Source organism: Aricia agestis, chromosome 4, assembly GCF_905147365.1.
Source record: "Aricia agestis chromosome 4, ilAriAges1.1, whole genome shotgun sequence".
NCBI classification, from domain to species: Eukaryota; Metazoa; Arthropoda; class Insecta; order Lepidoptera; family Lycaenidae; genus Aricia; species Aricia agestis.
The window spans coordinates 13105199-13122347 of record NC_056409.1 but is presented as its reverse complement, the minus strand read 5'-3'; the positions used below and the strand labels follow the sequence as shown (position 1 = coordinate 13122347).

The following is a 17149-nucleotide window of genomic DNA, read 5'->3' as shown; positions in this document are numbered from 1 at the left end:
TAATCGTTCTGTCCGAGTGGACACTTTCACCGGCTCATGCGACATACCATTCAAGTGAAAACACACTTTCGAGAGTTTGCACTGCCACACAACACACATCAATGCTTTGTCTAACATTTCAAATGAAAATCTGAGGGTCGCCAGTTGGGCTAGCTCTACTATACATGGTGTAACAGAACTAAGCGATAATACGTTTTACGATTTAGGTTGTGTATGTGTCCCCTGTGCTTACAGTGAAAGTAGTATCACTGAGAGAGCCATTTTTTGTGATTTGTATGGGCAAGCGCCCCAGCGTCATGGCTTTGCCCATACAGAAGTTTAAAAAAAAGTTGCTCTCTCAGCCCTGCTACTTTCACAATGAACTCTATTTATAGGACACATACAGCCTAAACACACACACACAAACCCTAAAGTTTTATAACTTAGTTTTGTTACACCCTGTATAGAATATAGAATAGAATAATATTATATACAGTAATATACACTCTACTCTCCTCATAGTTCTAACATAATACTCATAAGGTCAACTGTTTCAATTTTAAAAATATTAAAATTGAAACAGTTATTATTTAAGTATAGCAAAAAGAAGTTTTTAATTGCTTAAGAATTAATTTCCACTTTATTTCAAATAGCAGAATATTAAAACTATTTTAAAGAATTTTACGTCAATGATAGCTAGTATAGCAATTCAATCTTTCCAATTTCTTCTGCCAATAAAAACATGAAGGATTAGGAAGCATTTTCTGGAGCGGCTGCCCTTTAAATTTTCTAACTCAATCGCTTTACATTTCTTAATATGTTGTGGAAATTTAATTTAGTTGATCCTTAAGATGGAGCTATAATAGCTTACGTAAATATAACTCTGTAATATCTCGTCATGCCACAGCTTTGATGGCGTCGTTAAACCAAGATGGAAATTGCACGCTCGTCTTTAAAACTTTATTGTAACTCGGTTGCTCTCTCAGAATGCACGTTCTACATTCTTTATTATTCCCGCATTAAAGTAATTATATTGAATTATTTATAGTATGAAATGTTATCAAATGGAAATTAGTGTACCTATTTAGAATAAGTGCAGAAGAATTTGCATGCTATACTGTTAGTGAAAAGTGTGATCATGGAAAGACTATCATAACTGTAATATCAAAATGTACCACTTTTGAAGCAAATAAAGAAATATGAATATGAATATGATTATTACTCTATAATTTTCAAATTAAACATATTTGATATTACTAATAGAATATCACTAATAGAAAATCTATAGGGTAAAACATTGCCAAAGAAATCGTATTTAAGTGTATTGATGAAGAGATTTCCATACATGGGCAAAAGGTAAAAGTACGAAATAATTGTCTACGAAACACATAGCTTATTTTAAAATATTACTTGGACAAAAAACAACTTTAGTTTTTTCTAGTTTCTACAAAAATATTATGTCGACTCTGAAATATATTGAAAAGATTGTTCTGATTTCGGTTAACGAAATCAGAACAATATTTTCAATATATTTCAGAGTCGACATAATATTTTCGAGAACCATTGTCCCCAAATATTTCACAAACTATTTTGTTTTCTGTTGTAGTCAATATAACAAACGCTGAAAGCGAGGGTTCTCATTCACGTAGTTTATTTTTGCAGCACTATAAAGCGCTATTATTTTTGGAGCACTATAGCACCTCTTCACATGCCTCAGATGCTTTACATTCCCGTCTTTGTATCTAAACGCCCCCGGGGATAGTCAAACTTAAGACGCCGCTCGGGGTTGTCGCTCTTAACAATCTTTCCTTTGCGCTACATCACTTGACCTTATTCCTGTCATCTTTCGCTTTATCTAGCTTTGTCTACGCTTATTAACATCAAAATCTTTTTGTTGTTTTAGTTTTTACGCGAGATTTTAGCGAATATTTTAATGAGCTCTTACGTCCGGTAATGAAAGCAGAATTTCGGTGAGACCGTGTCTTTATAAGTTTATAAGTCGTCAGTAATTTCTAATATTGAAGAAACTGAGAACTTGTTCAAGCAGTTTTGCGTCTCTATAAAGAATAATATAAGTATAACTAGCTGTCCCGTCAAACGTTGTTTTGCCATATAAATAATTTTTGGTATGAAAAATAGATGTTGGCCGATTCTCAGACCTACTCAATATGCTCACAAAATTTCATGAGAATCAGTCAAGCCGTTTCGGAGGAGTATGGCAACGAAAACTGTGACACGAGAATTTTATATATTAGATAAAACTTGTAGCAGTGTTCTCTACAAGATTATAACGTGAATATGATTGCGGATACCATTCTAACATGGGTTCTGGAGCATTGGGGCATATGCATTAGCAAACAATGCTCTAAGCCGCTTCTAACGAATTACGTTTTCGAAAGTGTCGGGCGACAATTGAGTCGTCACGATCGCAACTTTCAATCGTGCTAACAATGTAGGCACAATAAAATTGTATCCATCAAGTTCTAACGAGGCCTCCTACGAATTATAATAGAGGCTTCCACTTAAATGATTGACAATGGATGTGTATAATTATTATTATTGAGGACTCGAGAGTTGAAACTTATGACATCATTCCATAGATATCTTGTCTTATTAGAATGTTGTGCTATACAGTAGCTCTACCATGAGTTTAAAGCTATAGTATTCAACGATACTCGACACCGACTACGTAAATATTTAGTATGGCGATTTTAGTTCCGCAAGTGACCGCTAGAGGCGCTGTAAAATTTGCCATACTAAAAATTTACGTAGTCGGTATCGAGTATGGTAGAGCTACAGCTCTCAAAACTACGAAACGAGTGTGTAACTATGGATGAGTAATCACTTATACAATGACTCCAAGCCATAAGGTATAATATTATAACGTCATAATTATTATTATTCATACATTAAATGTCACTATGATAGTAGGTATAAGTATCCAGAATATGACACCTCGCTCCCAGCATTGATTCGCTCGATGCTGGGCAGCAATCAAGGATGGAGGGCGGTCGAAGACTTTGCTGAGCAAGTAATGGCCGCCAAAGAGGAGGCGCTCGACCCCCGAAGACGCAGCCGGCCAAGGCGACGTAGGATCAACCATGACGACCGAAACGTTCCGCCATAGCCTGGAAGCTCGGCTCGGATCGCCATTGCACAGAGCCCCCGAGCGGGTCGCGATGCGCTATGTGTTCCAGTGCTTCGCGCCGTAAACGCAGAGGAATGGCCTAGTCAAGCCCTAGTAGGGCCTGGGGGGTGTCTGAACACCCTCACTCAGACGTGTCTGCCGATGACCAGGCAGACGCCCGCTGGTAGAACTGCGGTGGCCCCACATTTCCCGTGGATCTGTCAGTAGCGGCGCAGAAAGGAACACGGTCGGGTTTTAGTGCGTAGAGCTGCGGCCACTTACCATCTCATCGGTCGCAGCGAGTCCCACATACCCCGGTTGTCCTTCTCAGCACTGCCGGGGATGCATAATGGCATTTCCCGACCGACCCGAAAAAAAAGATATAAGTATCCAAATAGGTATTATTTAAAGGTTGGATTTAACTATTTTTATAATCTCCAAACCATAGTAATTCAATTTATTTTAGTACTTACTTAAAATGTTATAATTAGAAGTTGCATTATGGTTTGCGATTTCACATGACATATTTCAAAATTCTTAATCTAGAGCACTAGGCTACTCTTAATAGATATTTTATGATGTAACTTGCATAATAACATGTTTAACGATTTCAATTTACATACAAATAAAACGATATGGCTCGTTAGCGATATGTATAAAAAATTAATGCTAGCCATGTATTTAGTTATAATAACGAAGATGTAGGTATATCTTAATAGAAAAGAATGTAAGAAATGTTCTATATTAACCTGATTTTTTACTATTACAGCACTCTATTTTATATTATTTACACGTATTGAGCAAACTCGTACGTCGGAAATTATTTTAGCCACACTAATTCAAAATTGTAAAGTGAAAATCAGTCCATTTTACTCGCGTTCGATTCGTCATTTGTATGCCATAAAAGTAAATCAAAATAACTTTCAAACGTAGCACTTCTCTTTTGTAAAGTCCATTATATTAACTATTCATCGTCACAGCGTCACACCGTCCGTAATAGTAACTTTTAAGTTGAAACTCTTAAAAATTTTAATAAAATATAAAAGAACGACGCTGTATATCATATATATTTTAAGCTGGATTGAAAGGAGTGAGGAATGTTCCCGACGTTTGCATAAAGACATGCATATGGGTCAATCTATAGGGTAAAGAAAGCATATGGACCTGGAGCCTTTCACTCGACACGCCTCAGCGTCTTGCGTCACCCGGCAAACCCGTCGTGGAGTTCACTCACTTTGAAACTTGCAACATAATGGAGTATGTACACACGAAAATCCTTTTAAAGTTTAATTAATCTTTTAAATTTTTATTTATTTTTGCGAGGAATTTAATTATTCAGTTCAACTTATCAGGGTTGGAAATTAGCATACGAGTAACAGTAATTTTTTAAGACCCTACAAGCTCTTAAAACCGCCAGGCCCCCACCGCTGGCCAGCCTGCAGGTTTGTAGGAATCCAGTATATTAATGCAATAATTTATTATCCGTAACTGTCGAGGTCATATTTTACAAATTATTTGTTCTCTTAATTTCGGAAAAAAATGATGGCATATTACTATTACAATATTGAAAATTACACTAATTTGCAAAGCTTAAATACGTGTGAAATAGGGTAATTAGTAATTACACTCAATTATCGAAAAACTTGCTAATAAACTAATTCGTCACAAGTGTCATGAAGAAGTTCGTCGTCCACGCGGAGGCGGTGTTGCACACAGGAGAAAGTAACAATTATTTTAACAATGCGCGTTACGTCATATCCTCCATTCTTACAAGATTAGTAAACAAACATGGCCGCTGAGTCTTAAAAAATATAACGTCATTTCCCTTACTTTAATGTAGCGCTATTAACTAGAACTAGTAGCTAGTTAATACTTAATATCTGTTTATGAAAGTAAAATATTTGTGATTCGTATGTATTTCATAAATTATAATTTATATTAAGTATAAAAAAGCACTTTAACCTTATTATAAATTCAAAATAAGAAAAGCTTTTTTACCATACACGGTATTATATTATTGTAGAACTTTGTAAAGTTTTTCCATCTCAAAATTTCAGCAAAAATCAGTTTAAGACTCTATTTAAAATAGATACATTTTATATGAACCCTGATTAAACCAGCTAGCAAGGCGGAGCTAATTTAAATTTTAACCAGATTGCTCTCACCTAACTGAAAAATTATCATTCAAAAAGCAGTTCAACTTTTTTAATGATAATTTTTTCTCTTATATTTCATTACTTGTTGCATTTATAATATAATGTCATATTCGAAAGGTCAAGGTTTCCTTATGTTCTTATTATTAATGTTGTTACTTCGTTGCTTTTCTTTTGTTGCCTCTTCCACTTCATATTACAAGAATATTGATGATTATTTCACTTTAGTGATAATAAAATTTTCCACATGACCTTATTCTATCGCTGAGTATAAAATACTCTAAGATGCGTATGTTATTATATTATCTCAATTAAAAAATACTCATCTAATGGAAGATTATAATGGTAGCGTGTTAATTGAATTAGATAATATAATATTAGAAATTGAGCGTGATGGTCTGCTGCGTACGTGCGCATTACCAGCACTGAGAGGTTATTGATCCCACTTATCAAGATACAAGAACGAATTTTATCTATATATTAATACGTGAGAGAAAAACTTTGTACTTAACCCTTTTTACGAAATATGGGGAAACGTATGTGCATGAAATTTCGCACAGTTATAGTTTATATGGTGAAGGAGTGCATCGAGCTAATATTATTTTAAAATTATGCTTTCATCATAATATATATTTTTAACAAATACGTTACAACGTTACACACACTACGACACTACTACTAGGAAAATGACAGATTTTTGAGTGACAAGCCCAATGATATTCTACTTATACAGATATGTTACGTCCATACTATTTTCCGGCTTAAATCTCTTCCGAACGATTTTCAAATTCAAAATTGCAAACATTGACAAATTTGATAGATAAGTGAAACAAAAGATACGAAAAACCATTTACATAAAAGAGACAGTTCTATTTTTAAACGTCGAATCGTATCGCTGTCTCTTTCTTCGCCTGAGCTATGACGAAAATTCGATTTTTTCCAGATTGTTCGAAAAAATAATTGAAAATGTAAATAATCGAGGTATTTATTGCAACAAAGGCATGTGGTAAGAGATTCCATGTGTATTGTTTACTTTCGAGTCATAATTGGTACATTTTCGAAACACGCACGACGTCATTTTCCATTTATTTAGGTTAGACAAGACGTGGCACGTTTGTGACTGCGCTCGATGCAGACTAAACAACTGACGGCCCAATTGGGCCGTATTTGAATCTTCACAACGCGCGCGGTAGTAACATATATCTGCTTTGAGTTTTTCATCATTGGACAAGCCTATACATACGAATTATACTCTTTTATTTATGGTTGAAGTCTGTTGACAACAAGTTGACAAATTGAAAATGGATTATTGTTTTTTTTTATTTAATTTTTGATACTAATAATTAGACAATGCTTAAACGGTTAGTCTGAGATCAGCTGAGTCCCAGAGACAAGAATTGAAAAAAAAACTATGGTGAAGTCAATATTTTTTACAAAATATAGGTAGTAGTCCTAATTTCGTTGCAAGTAAGGTCGAATTTAGACCATTGGGCGATCTCTAGTTGAGTTAAAAACGTAAGGAAAGCTATGACAACCGAACAAATAAACATTGTTAAATAATAACAAACTATATAAGATCTGCATGAATTTATTGTGTCATTCCTCGGAGCGATCTTAACCCCGATCTCAGCGATCGACTCTACATGAGAATGCAGGCTGGTATAAATAGTCAGTACTCAAGATGCATCTCATTCTCAAGACACGGTTCAGGCTTTGTGATTGGTTGGCTGTCAAAATTTGGACCAATCACAGAGCCGAACCGCGTCTTGAGACCGGATCGCATTTTGAGTACTGACTATTTATACCAGCCGTAGACTCGATCGCTGAGATCAGGGTTAAGATTTACTTACATTAAGGGGGCCAATAAAGCAAGAAATAAAACAATCGTCCTTTACACTTACGCCCGTAATTCATATGCCAGGTGAATAAGAACGACGCGGAATCGGCGCTAAGGTAGTTTTTTTTCGTAATATGTAACTCGGTAGACATACAAATTTTCGAAATTCTATTAATTGTCGTAGCTCCGTCAAACTTTCTGAAAACATTTATTTTAAATTTATTCAGAAATAAAACAATTTTGATTTGATTTGATTTGAACTGTCTATAAATCAATTTCTTTGATGGTACATGTGTAAATAATATAATTTCGATGCAATAGTTTTGCTGGCAACATCGAGTAATCTCGCTAAAGATTACTAGATGCACGTACGTTACTACTATAACATATCGCGTTAAGTGTATGAAGATTGAAGAGCTTTAGATTTAGATAAAAGCTAGTGAAAGAAAGTGACACGCAACATCGCATGCGATCGGTCTCCGGTCGCAGTTGTATTAAAAACCTGTACAGGAAATTACATTTCTCGGACACACTTGATGCATTACATTTTCTATTAGGAGATTAGTGAAATTGTAACGGAAATAGATGTGTTTGTCTGTTTGTTACCTATTATATTAACGTGGGTGAGCCATGCTCGAATGGGCCGGCTCGACCGGAGAAATACCACGTTCTAACAGAAAACCAGCGTGAAACAGCGCTTGCGCTGTGTTTCGCCGAGTGAGTGAGGTTACCGGAGGCCCAATTCCCTTCACTACCCTCCCCTATTTCCTTCTCTTCCCTTCCCTACCCTCCCCTATTACCCTATTCCCTCTTAAAAGGCCGGCAACGCACCTGCAGCTCTCCTGATGCTGCGAGTGTCGATGGGCGACGGAAGTTGCTTTCCATCAGGTGACCCGTTTGCTCGTTTGCCCCCTTATTTCATAGAAAAAACCCGCCCAAACCGATTTTGCTGAAATTTCGTATGCAGATACTTTGAGTCCCGGGAATGGACATGGGATACTTTTTATCCCGGAAAAATGTACGGTTCCCGCGCGAAAGCCAATCTTGGCACAACGCAAAACTTAATAATCTAGTTAAAAACAAGATGACTAAGTTTTGATGAAGAGAAGGTTATACCCATACGTACTCTATCTATAGGGTTTATATGTATAACCCATCTTTACGGTTAACGGTTGAATAAGTTATCGATATCATTTGTATTTGGAAGGAGGGCATTATAAACGATGTCTCCTACGCCGGTTCATCCAAATTGAGCCAGCTGTTTATGTATTATTTGTATAGTGCTTCAGTATGTGCGCAGTACACACGAACAATCCTTCTTCCCCGTAATCCAGAAAAGATGATTGACACGACTGATCAGGCACAGTTTTTTAAATGACCATCCGTAGCATGGATCCTTTGGCTTATTAAACAAGCTGCCTGGATCTTCCGTAAAAAAAAACAAGATTTTTTTAACAACGTGGTAAACGAATCTCTGATCTCTGAGTGGACAGCTCAACTCAAAATCACTATACTTACTACAATGTTCCATAATATTATGATTTATGATGTGTTGCTCTATACTTTACTTCAGAATAAGAAGCATAAGTTCTCGCATTAATGAGTAGTTATTAGCGTTTTGTAATCAATTTGCGTAACAGGTATTGTATAATTTAACAAATTACTGTTGCCTAACGCGCGTGTGTACTACTGTTTAGGCTGCAAGGCTGGCTGCATTAGGTCGTTGGTACTCTACAACAATTTATAATGACTCACGATTATATACGAGGTGAATTTTAATTGTGTTTCATTTTCAAAAGTGTTCAACATGAGCTGACTGTCTATTTTGCCAGTTTATACCAAAATTAAAAAAAAGTTCAATAATACGTTATTGATGTAGATTTTCTCGGCACTAATCTTGAAATTCTTATAAACTTAGGAATATTAACTTCTTAGGAACCAAAATACGATTATGTATTATTTTTCTAACATAATAAGTTGAACAAATTACCACTAGATTAACAGAGCAAAAATTTACGTCACCTTAGAAAACCCCATTTAAGTAAGTAAGTATATCAAAGTTATGTAACACGAAAATGTAGAGCACATTTTGCATAATTATTGTGTTTGTTTAGAAAATTCTGACCATGTTACGGAATAAAGACTGGAAAATGTTTAGCAAACTTTTACTTTTATTTGAAGCAAACACTTTCCGTGAAGAAAACTGTGTTGTTTCCTGATAATGATCACACAAGTCACAACATTCTGTCAACGGTCTGTTGATAAAGGCATATTACGTACTTGCTAAGGGAAAGGAATATACTGGTAGGTACTCGTACTATTTTGACGCAATGTTATTGCAGCTTCTTTTCTTGTTTGATCCAGCCCGATTCCTATGAAACTACAATGGTAATTTCGTATTAGTACATCAGATAAAGCTTTTTGTTTGGTTTAACTTAATATCATGAAAATACCATTTTGTAGTTTAGTAAGAGAAAGACTGGACTGAACAACCTGAACGAAGCTGCACTTATGTGGTATTAAAATTTAAAATGGTAGAATTAGAACACTAGGGCCAAGCATCGTGTATTATTAAAACCGCTTTGGAACCAAACGTGGCATTGGAAATTTTTATATTATGTGCCTGCTTCGAGTTAAAATTAAAATTCATTGCATACACCATGCACCTAGGGTATATGGGTATATGCAATGAATTTTAATTTTAACTCGAACTTTTGATAGATTTGAAAAAAAATCGTTCTAGGGCTTGACTTATAGTCAGGGAGCCCTCGAACAATTTTTTTTTTCATTAAGTATCTAAGTATCAAGCTAATTTTTTGTGAGTATCTTCATTTTGATAAGACAAACAACATTATTATCTGCGGAAAATCTTGAAAGTGGCTAACAGAGCTAACAGAGATAGAAAGGATTTCATACTTTGATTTGATGGTCCTAAAATATGGATTGTTTTATTTATAGGACAATGTTAGTCTTAAATTATATTAGGTTATATGGTCTTCTTCATCTCTATCTAGAGTATAGAACCAGTTACAAGTAGATATTGTAATATTATAATATGTACATTGTACTTTAAATTAGCCTTCTTACATTCGATTAACTGCCGAGTTTGCGAGCGAGGTTATGATTATGAATTAAATGCTAAGAACATACTCGACAACCGCAGCAAAATGCAAACTATGTAACTAGGTATATCAAAATTGGTTCATCCATTTCGAATCTACGATGTCTGAGGCTTAAAAACCATTAAGATGATGTACCTAGTAAAAATAATTCGTGGTCTGTCAAAACGATGGTAACCTATTTCCTAAATCTAATGTTTTTCTCCGATAATGATGTACAAACATGGTTAACATAGTGTTGTTGTTTCAGGCGGCACAGTAATGCAGCTATGATGGTCAGCACGTTGAGGGTGGCGCTGTTTTGCGCGTGCCTACTGTTTATACAAGGTACACTACTTTTCCAAATTCCATTTAACTTTATTGCTTCCGCTCTACGAATAATAAAAACTAAGGACGAGTAACTGTGTCAAAAAAATTGTCCACGAATCTACAAAATGTGACCCGAATACATGCATATTATGCATGTATTCGGTACACAATTTTGTGTAAATAAAGAAGTGGCAACTTTTTCGTAAAGAGCGTAGTGTTTCTTTGCTATTGCCATATTTTAGTGTACTAAAGGGAATCAAATTCAAAACGGTTGAAGTATTGGGGTTAAGTTTCCTTAGTTTTTATTATTCGTAGCTTCCGCCCTTCTTTAGCTTTTTATCTTGTCTATGCCAAAACAAACGCATATCCTTTGTGTCAAGTTAAAAAAAAGTTTTAATTTCGAATAGTCAGGTTCAGCTGTTCATAAAATAACCCAAGAGCCAGCGACAGTCAAATTTTCGTCATTTTATAAAAGCTGAAAGTTTGCCTGTATATGTGCCCTATAGAGGTAATATTTTGAACAATTCTTACAGTTGTTATGCTGAAGAAAATAAGATAAAAAATAACTAATCTTTATACTTTGTCGAAGGTCAGGTAGACCTTTAGAACTGAAACTCCTGAAGTAACGTTTGACGTGGGAGAGCCATGCTTCGGCACGAATGGGCCGGCTCGACCGGAGAAATACCACGTCCTCACAGAAAACCGGCGTGAAACAGCGCTTGCGCTGTGTTTCGCCGAGTGAGTGAGTTTACCGGAGGCCCAATCCCCTACCCTTTTCTCTTCCCTACCCTCCCCTATTTCCTTCCTCACCCTCCCCTGTAATTCCCTTCCCTACCCTCCCCTGTTACCCCTTAAAAGGCCGGCAACGCACCTGCAGCTCTTCTGCTGCTGCGAGTGTCCATGGGCGACGGAAGTTGCTTTCCATCAGGTGACGCGTTTGCTCGTTTGCCCCCTTATTTCATTTAAAAAAAAAAAACCCCGCGACCGAAACTCCCGAACGACCAGCTACTATAGCTAGTCGGTCTTAGTAAGAACGACCAGGACCCCTATCATTAACTTTGTCAAAACCTGAGCTAATCCGTGCAGGTATGTAAACAGTTGTAAAGTGAGTGGTTCTGTTTCGGTATCATTTGCACTTTTACTTCTGAATGGTTTTAACCTGTAATATTTGTCTCTGAACTGGATTAAGAAATGTCAAACACGAACGTCAAATTTGACTAACGGAATTGTTTTTTTTTTAGGAATTGAAATGGCTTAGCCATAACGACTAACGGAAAAATTGTAAATCAAGATGAAAATATAGTTTAAAAAAAGATTGATATTTTTTATCATAAAATATACTATTTTCTAATATATAACGTGGTCAATGTAGGAATAGTTACTTTTGCACCGATTTATTGTATTTAAAGGTAATTATTATAAATGTGTAAATGGTTTTATTTATATTTTTTGGTATTTTATAAGCCCTTTATGAAAACACTGAGAAAATAACACTCCTTCATGTTTATATTATCACAAGCATGGCGATCTAGAGGAGAAAGAATTCTCTGACATTGGCAACTAACTGAGTCGGCAATTAAAAAAGAGAAGAAGAAGGAGACAAAAAAAAAAGATAATTAGATATTGTTATTAAGTTTATAGAGATTATGTTTTAAGCAAGAAATTGATAAGTTTATTATATCCTATACCTATTTGATACCTACGCTAAATAATCTACCATGAAAAAGTCTTAGAAATGCATCAAACTTGTGGATTACAATTACATGCATTACAACAGAGTTGATGTCATGAGTTGAACATAGTTTGTTGAACTTGAACTCATTCTTGAACACCTACGTTTTTTTGAGCTTTCAAATAGGTATTATTGTAACATAAACAGGCAATTTATAAGTTTAATAATCCCCTTTTCGTGCCTTGTAAGGCATTTTACATTATTAGTACTGTGTACGCTGAACCAAATATTTTTCAGGATAAAGGATGATTGCTAACACTGAGATACTATAAGTACTACATTTTATAATAAAGAATTGCAAGTGTAATGATGACGAAGTCCTAGGAAGATAATATATATTCACTCAAAAGCTTTAATTAAAAGAAATTTAATAAATACTCGTTTTTAAATGTTTTTTTATTTATTTTCTCACTTAAATATACCTACCTTAGATACATATTCATACACAGCTTTCATCAATAGGTACTACATTTGTCTTAAACCTTATTATCAACCTAGTATCAGATAGGCAAGTGTTAAATCTCTTTTATATTATACTTATAAAAATATTTATACAGCGGAAATCTTAAACAAGGTCTTGTCACTTAAAATCAAAGAAGATGAATCAAATATCCCTTGTGTAAATATTAATTTATTATTATTAAAGGAGTTCAAATACCAACTTTTGATGAAAGATAAAAACAATATTATAATTTCAGACTTTTATTTGGCAAACCAATAACAATTAGAAACTGCATTGCAAGTTGCAACTATGGGAAATTGCCTGGGATATCTCAGACAGAGAGCGGTCAAGGGTTTTGTGTTCTTTGTGTTGTATTATGTTGTAGAATGCCTCCCGTGTGAGTATCTCTATATACTCACACAGGAGGAGTTCTGAATGTGTCAGAATTGCTCCTCAGTCACACACTGACTGCTCCAACGCAAATGCTTCAACGCGTGACCACTCTGTCTGATAGGTCCCTAAAACGACCACATCTTTTTAAAATGTATAATACATGAGGACTTACTAAAGTCCTTATTACATTAAAATTTAAAATGTATTTTAAATTTTAATGTAATAATATAAAACTAATATTATTATTATTGAGGTACAAAAGAATTTTTGGTAATAATAATATAAGTTCCAATGAAAATATTATGTTTTATGAACAATAAGTATGTTTGTTTTGCAATTTTTGTTATGTCTTTTTGGAAAAAGTACTATAAGTAATGTAGGATTATATTTTTGAGTTTTAGTGACTATTCCCATTATATATTATATCATATTGTAGTCAAGAGAAGTTATAAATGAAAAAGTGCATATGAGAATTTAGCTAATTTGGATTTTATATTATCAATGATTTAACTTTTCTAGTAGTTTAGGTGTATGTGTGTGTGTCAATATTTATTCGTGAATATACATGAATCTAAAGTTTCAAAGGTTGTGTTCTCAAAATTCTTGTTATTGAGAAAGTAATACCTTTGAATTTACCTCTTTGGTGCAGCGTTTATCATGCATGGTTTACAAGGAAATAGTTTGTGAAATAACACAAAGACCTACTGCAATCAAAAGATTGTACGAAATGCTCCTAAGATAGGTTCCTAAGAAGTACATAGTAAGTCCTCATGTATTTTAAGTTTTAATTTAATATAAAACTAATACTTATTATTATTATTGAGGTAAGTACAAAAGTATTTTTGGTAATACATAATAATATATGTTCCTATGATAATATTATGTTTTATGAACAATAAGTTCCATATGTTTGTTATGCAATTCTTATTAAGTAAGTCTTTTTTGGAAAAGTACTATAATGTAGGTTTTTGTTTTTGAGTAAAATTTAGTGATTTACACTATTCCCATCATATAATACCATATTGTAGTCAAGAGAAGAAGTTATACTTAAATGAAAAAGTGCTCATATGAGAATTTAGCTAATTGGGATTCTATGATATTATCAATTATTTAACTTTTCTAGAAGTTTAGGTGTTTCAATGTTTATCCGGAGCATGTTATACATACATCTAAAGTTTAAAAGGTTGTGTTCTGAAAATTCTTGTTAAAAGTAAGTAATATTGAATTTACCTCTTTGGTGCAGTGTTTATCATGCATATACCAATAATACTTCAGATTTACAAGGAAATAGTTTGTGAAATAACACAAAAACCTACAATGCAACTATAAGATTGTACCTGTAGGTTTTTGGTGAAAATTCATACTTGTTTTACAGTAAGTAATTATACACAACACTTGTGTTCCTTATACCTTGTATGTGTTTCTTGTGTACTAAATCAATGCAGTCTTAGCTCATCGCACAAATGCAAACCTTATTGTTGACTAGACATATAGGTATACTACACCTCACTTATGTTATTATTCTGAAACCTCACTAACACTAAATGGATTACTAAGGTCTCTACGTTTCTTATGTATCACTTCGTGATTAACTTGAGAATACCTACTTAATCGTTTTCCAAAAATTTGGACACTTCGAATGTTTAGTTTTTTGGTTTTAATAACGAATTATTTTCACTAAAATATATGCTATAGACTAAAATATAACTTATTAAGTAACTAACCAACTAAATAGCAATATAATTTAAGACTAAAAAGTATGTAATATTAATAAATAAAATTACTAAAATGTAAACTATTCAGTAAAAGCTACTCGTTGGTTGGTGTTTATTGAATTGCTGTATTTGACGTAAAAGCAAGCGAGCTTATGTCAGAAGTGTTGTCATGATTCGAAATTATTACTCAGTTAACAATGGAGAAGTGAGTTGTGTGTCACGTGACCACTGACTGGCTGGAAAATAGAGGTCATGGTACCAAAATGCGAGCCAGTCAGTATTCTGGCTGGCTTTAAGAGCTCATGATAGAGGGGCAGCTACTAAATATGTAAGAACTTCTTTCCGCCTCTATAGGGGTCATAAACAGGCAAACTTTCAGCTTTTATAAAATGACGAAAATCTGGCTGTCGCTGGCTCTTGGGTTCAATACTTTTTATCTGGTTTTCCGTCTGTTCGTGGGAATATCATTCATCTAAATTCCAATTTTAAGAATGTTTAAATTCCTTCTTACTTTAAATTTTAATATTCGTGAATATGTGTCAAGGTTAGCTCTTGTTGCGAAAGATAAGAATAGATTTGCAATTAGAAAAAATCCCATGTTGTTATTCGTAGCGTAATTACTAATTAGTAATTAGTGATTGCCACAGATATAGATCAAGATAGATACCGCATGTGTTTGTACTTCGCGTGCCAATTCGCGTTCCCAAACGACGAGCAATGCTCGTCTTTCGAAAGTTTGTTCTAAAGAACTAAAGTCTGCTATCGGAATCGGACATCAATCGGAATTTTAAAAATGCCTAAATGCCTAATTGTGCCGTATTGAGCTTTAGAAATTCGAATAGAAACGTTGGCCTAAATAATGGACACGTTTCTTATCATCGGTGAGGAAAGGAAAAAAGTGGCACGCTCGTTTTCATACAAATGGAGGAACATGCGATATCTATCTTGATCTATGGCTGTCGTAATTACTAATTAGATATTTAGATAAAATAGAAACTTGTATTTAGTTTTTATGAACTTATAATTATATCCTTTAGAATACAAAATTAAATCTTTACACGATTTTGTGAACTATTTAATTTTTTTAACTATTATTTTTTAACTTTATGCATACTTATCACTCATTTTCGTTTTACTCGACTTCAGCAAAGCCAAACGAAGGGCATTTTAGTAGCGCTATATATTTGAAATCCTCTGTAGGCAAGACTCTATACTGCAGTCTGCAGCAATGGGACCTAAAGATTATCCTGAAGTCTAATTAAAGCTCCATCTCCATACAGCATCTGCGGAGGTCCGCGGTCGGTGTCCGACAGAGGCGGCGTGCCCGGCGCGGGCGGCGCCCTGCACCAGCGACGACGAGTGCGGGGAACAGGTCTGCTGCAGCACCAGCTGCGGCCGAGCCTGCGTAGACCCTCTGTATACTGGTACGTTACTAATATAAATGCACAGTGTATCATGATGAATGTCACTGTCTCTACGCGGCTGTCTGTCTATTCTCAGAAAAGTAAATTCATAGATGATGGTGGTGCGTAGTTTGGTCGAGTTGTGTCAATCCCAGCCAATCAACATAAATTCATGATTGAATTGACATAATCCAACCAAATGACGTAGGTCCATCAACTGCCTATAAATAAATTTCTTCGATGGTACAACTTAACTGTCGACATTCGACGCCGATCATGCAGGGCATGGACCATGGTACACGTTGCGTGCATGTTGGCTGTTGGAATGTATTTTGTTTATAATACTTAATTAATTACGTCGTGTTATTTCAGAATTGATGTAATTAATAACGATTTTTAGATGAAGGCCTTGTATAACAAGGTTATAATATCTGTGATAGAGATGAATTAATAAGACGTTGAATTATATTATTTATTACTGTAAAGGTGCTCCCTCACCGGGAGCATTCGTTTGTACGTTACAAATTCGAGCATTACATCAGTGAGGGAGGAGAGTCGAGCATTACAATGCGCACCTTGTAATGACACAGAATAGATAATAGTACAAGGTAATGATACAAAACCCAGCATTACAATGCGCACCTTGTGATGATATATGTATGTAATAACTAATATCTTGATACAACTTATAACATCAACTAGCTATGAAATGCTCAAAGTTGAATATTACAACTTACAATTCACGCGAACGAATGGTCGTTAGTCAGGGAGGTAAGTATTGTAATGTAATAGTCAAAGTCAAAGCTTTGATGTTACATTACACGTGAATGATCGTCGGTCAGGGAGGTATTTTTGTAATGTTGCTCAAAAATGGATCTATTTAAATGTGACGTGACGTGTGTTACGCGTGAATGCTTCCGGTGATGGAGCACCAGCTTAA

At 34.8% G+C, this 17149-nt stretch overlaps 1 protein-coding gene across 3 annotated transcripts in view; it reads left to right on the top strand.

The window, feature by feature from the left end:
• The window catches only part of LOC121726006 (papilin), a 45349-nt gene that overhangs the window by 14534 nt on the left and 13666 nt on the right, over positions 1-17149 (top strand). For all 3 annotated transcript variants that reach the window (XM_042113222.1, XM_042113219.1, XM_042113220.1), the window contains exons 2-3: positions 10466-10542; positions 16087-16230. In XM_042113222.1, coding sequence (XP_041969156.1) covers positions 10485-10542; positions 16087-16230 — 202 coding nt within the window. In that variant the 5' untranslated portion in view covers positions 10466-10484. The remainder of the gene's footprint in view (positions 1-10465; positions 10543-16086; positions 16231-17149) is intronic.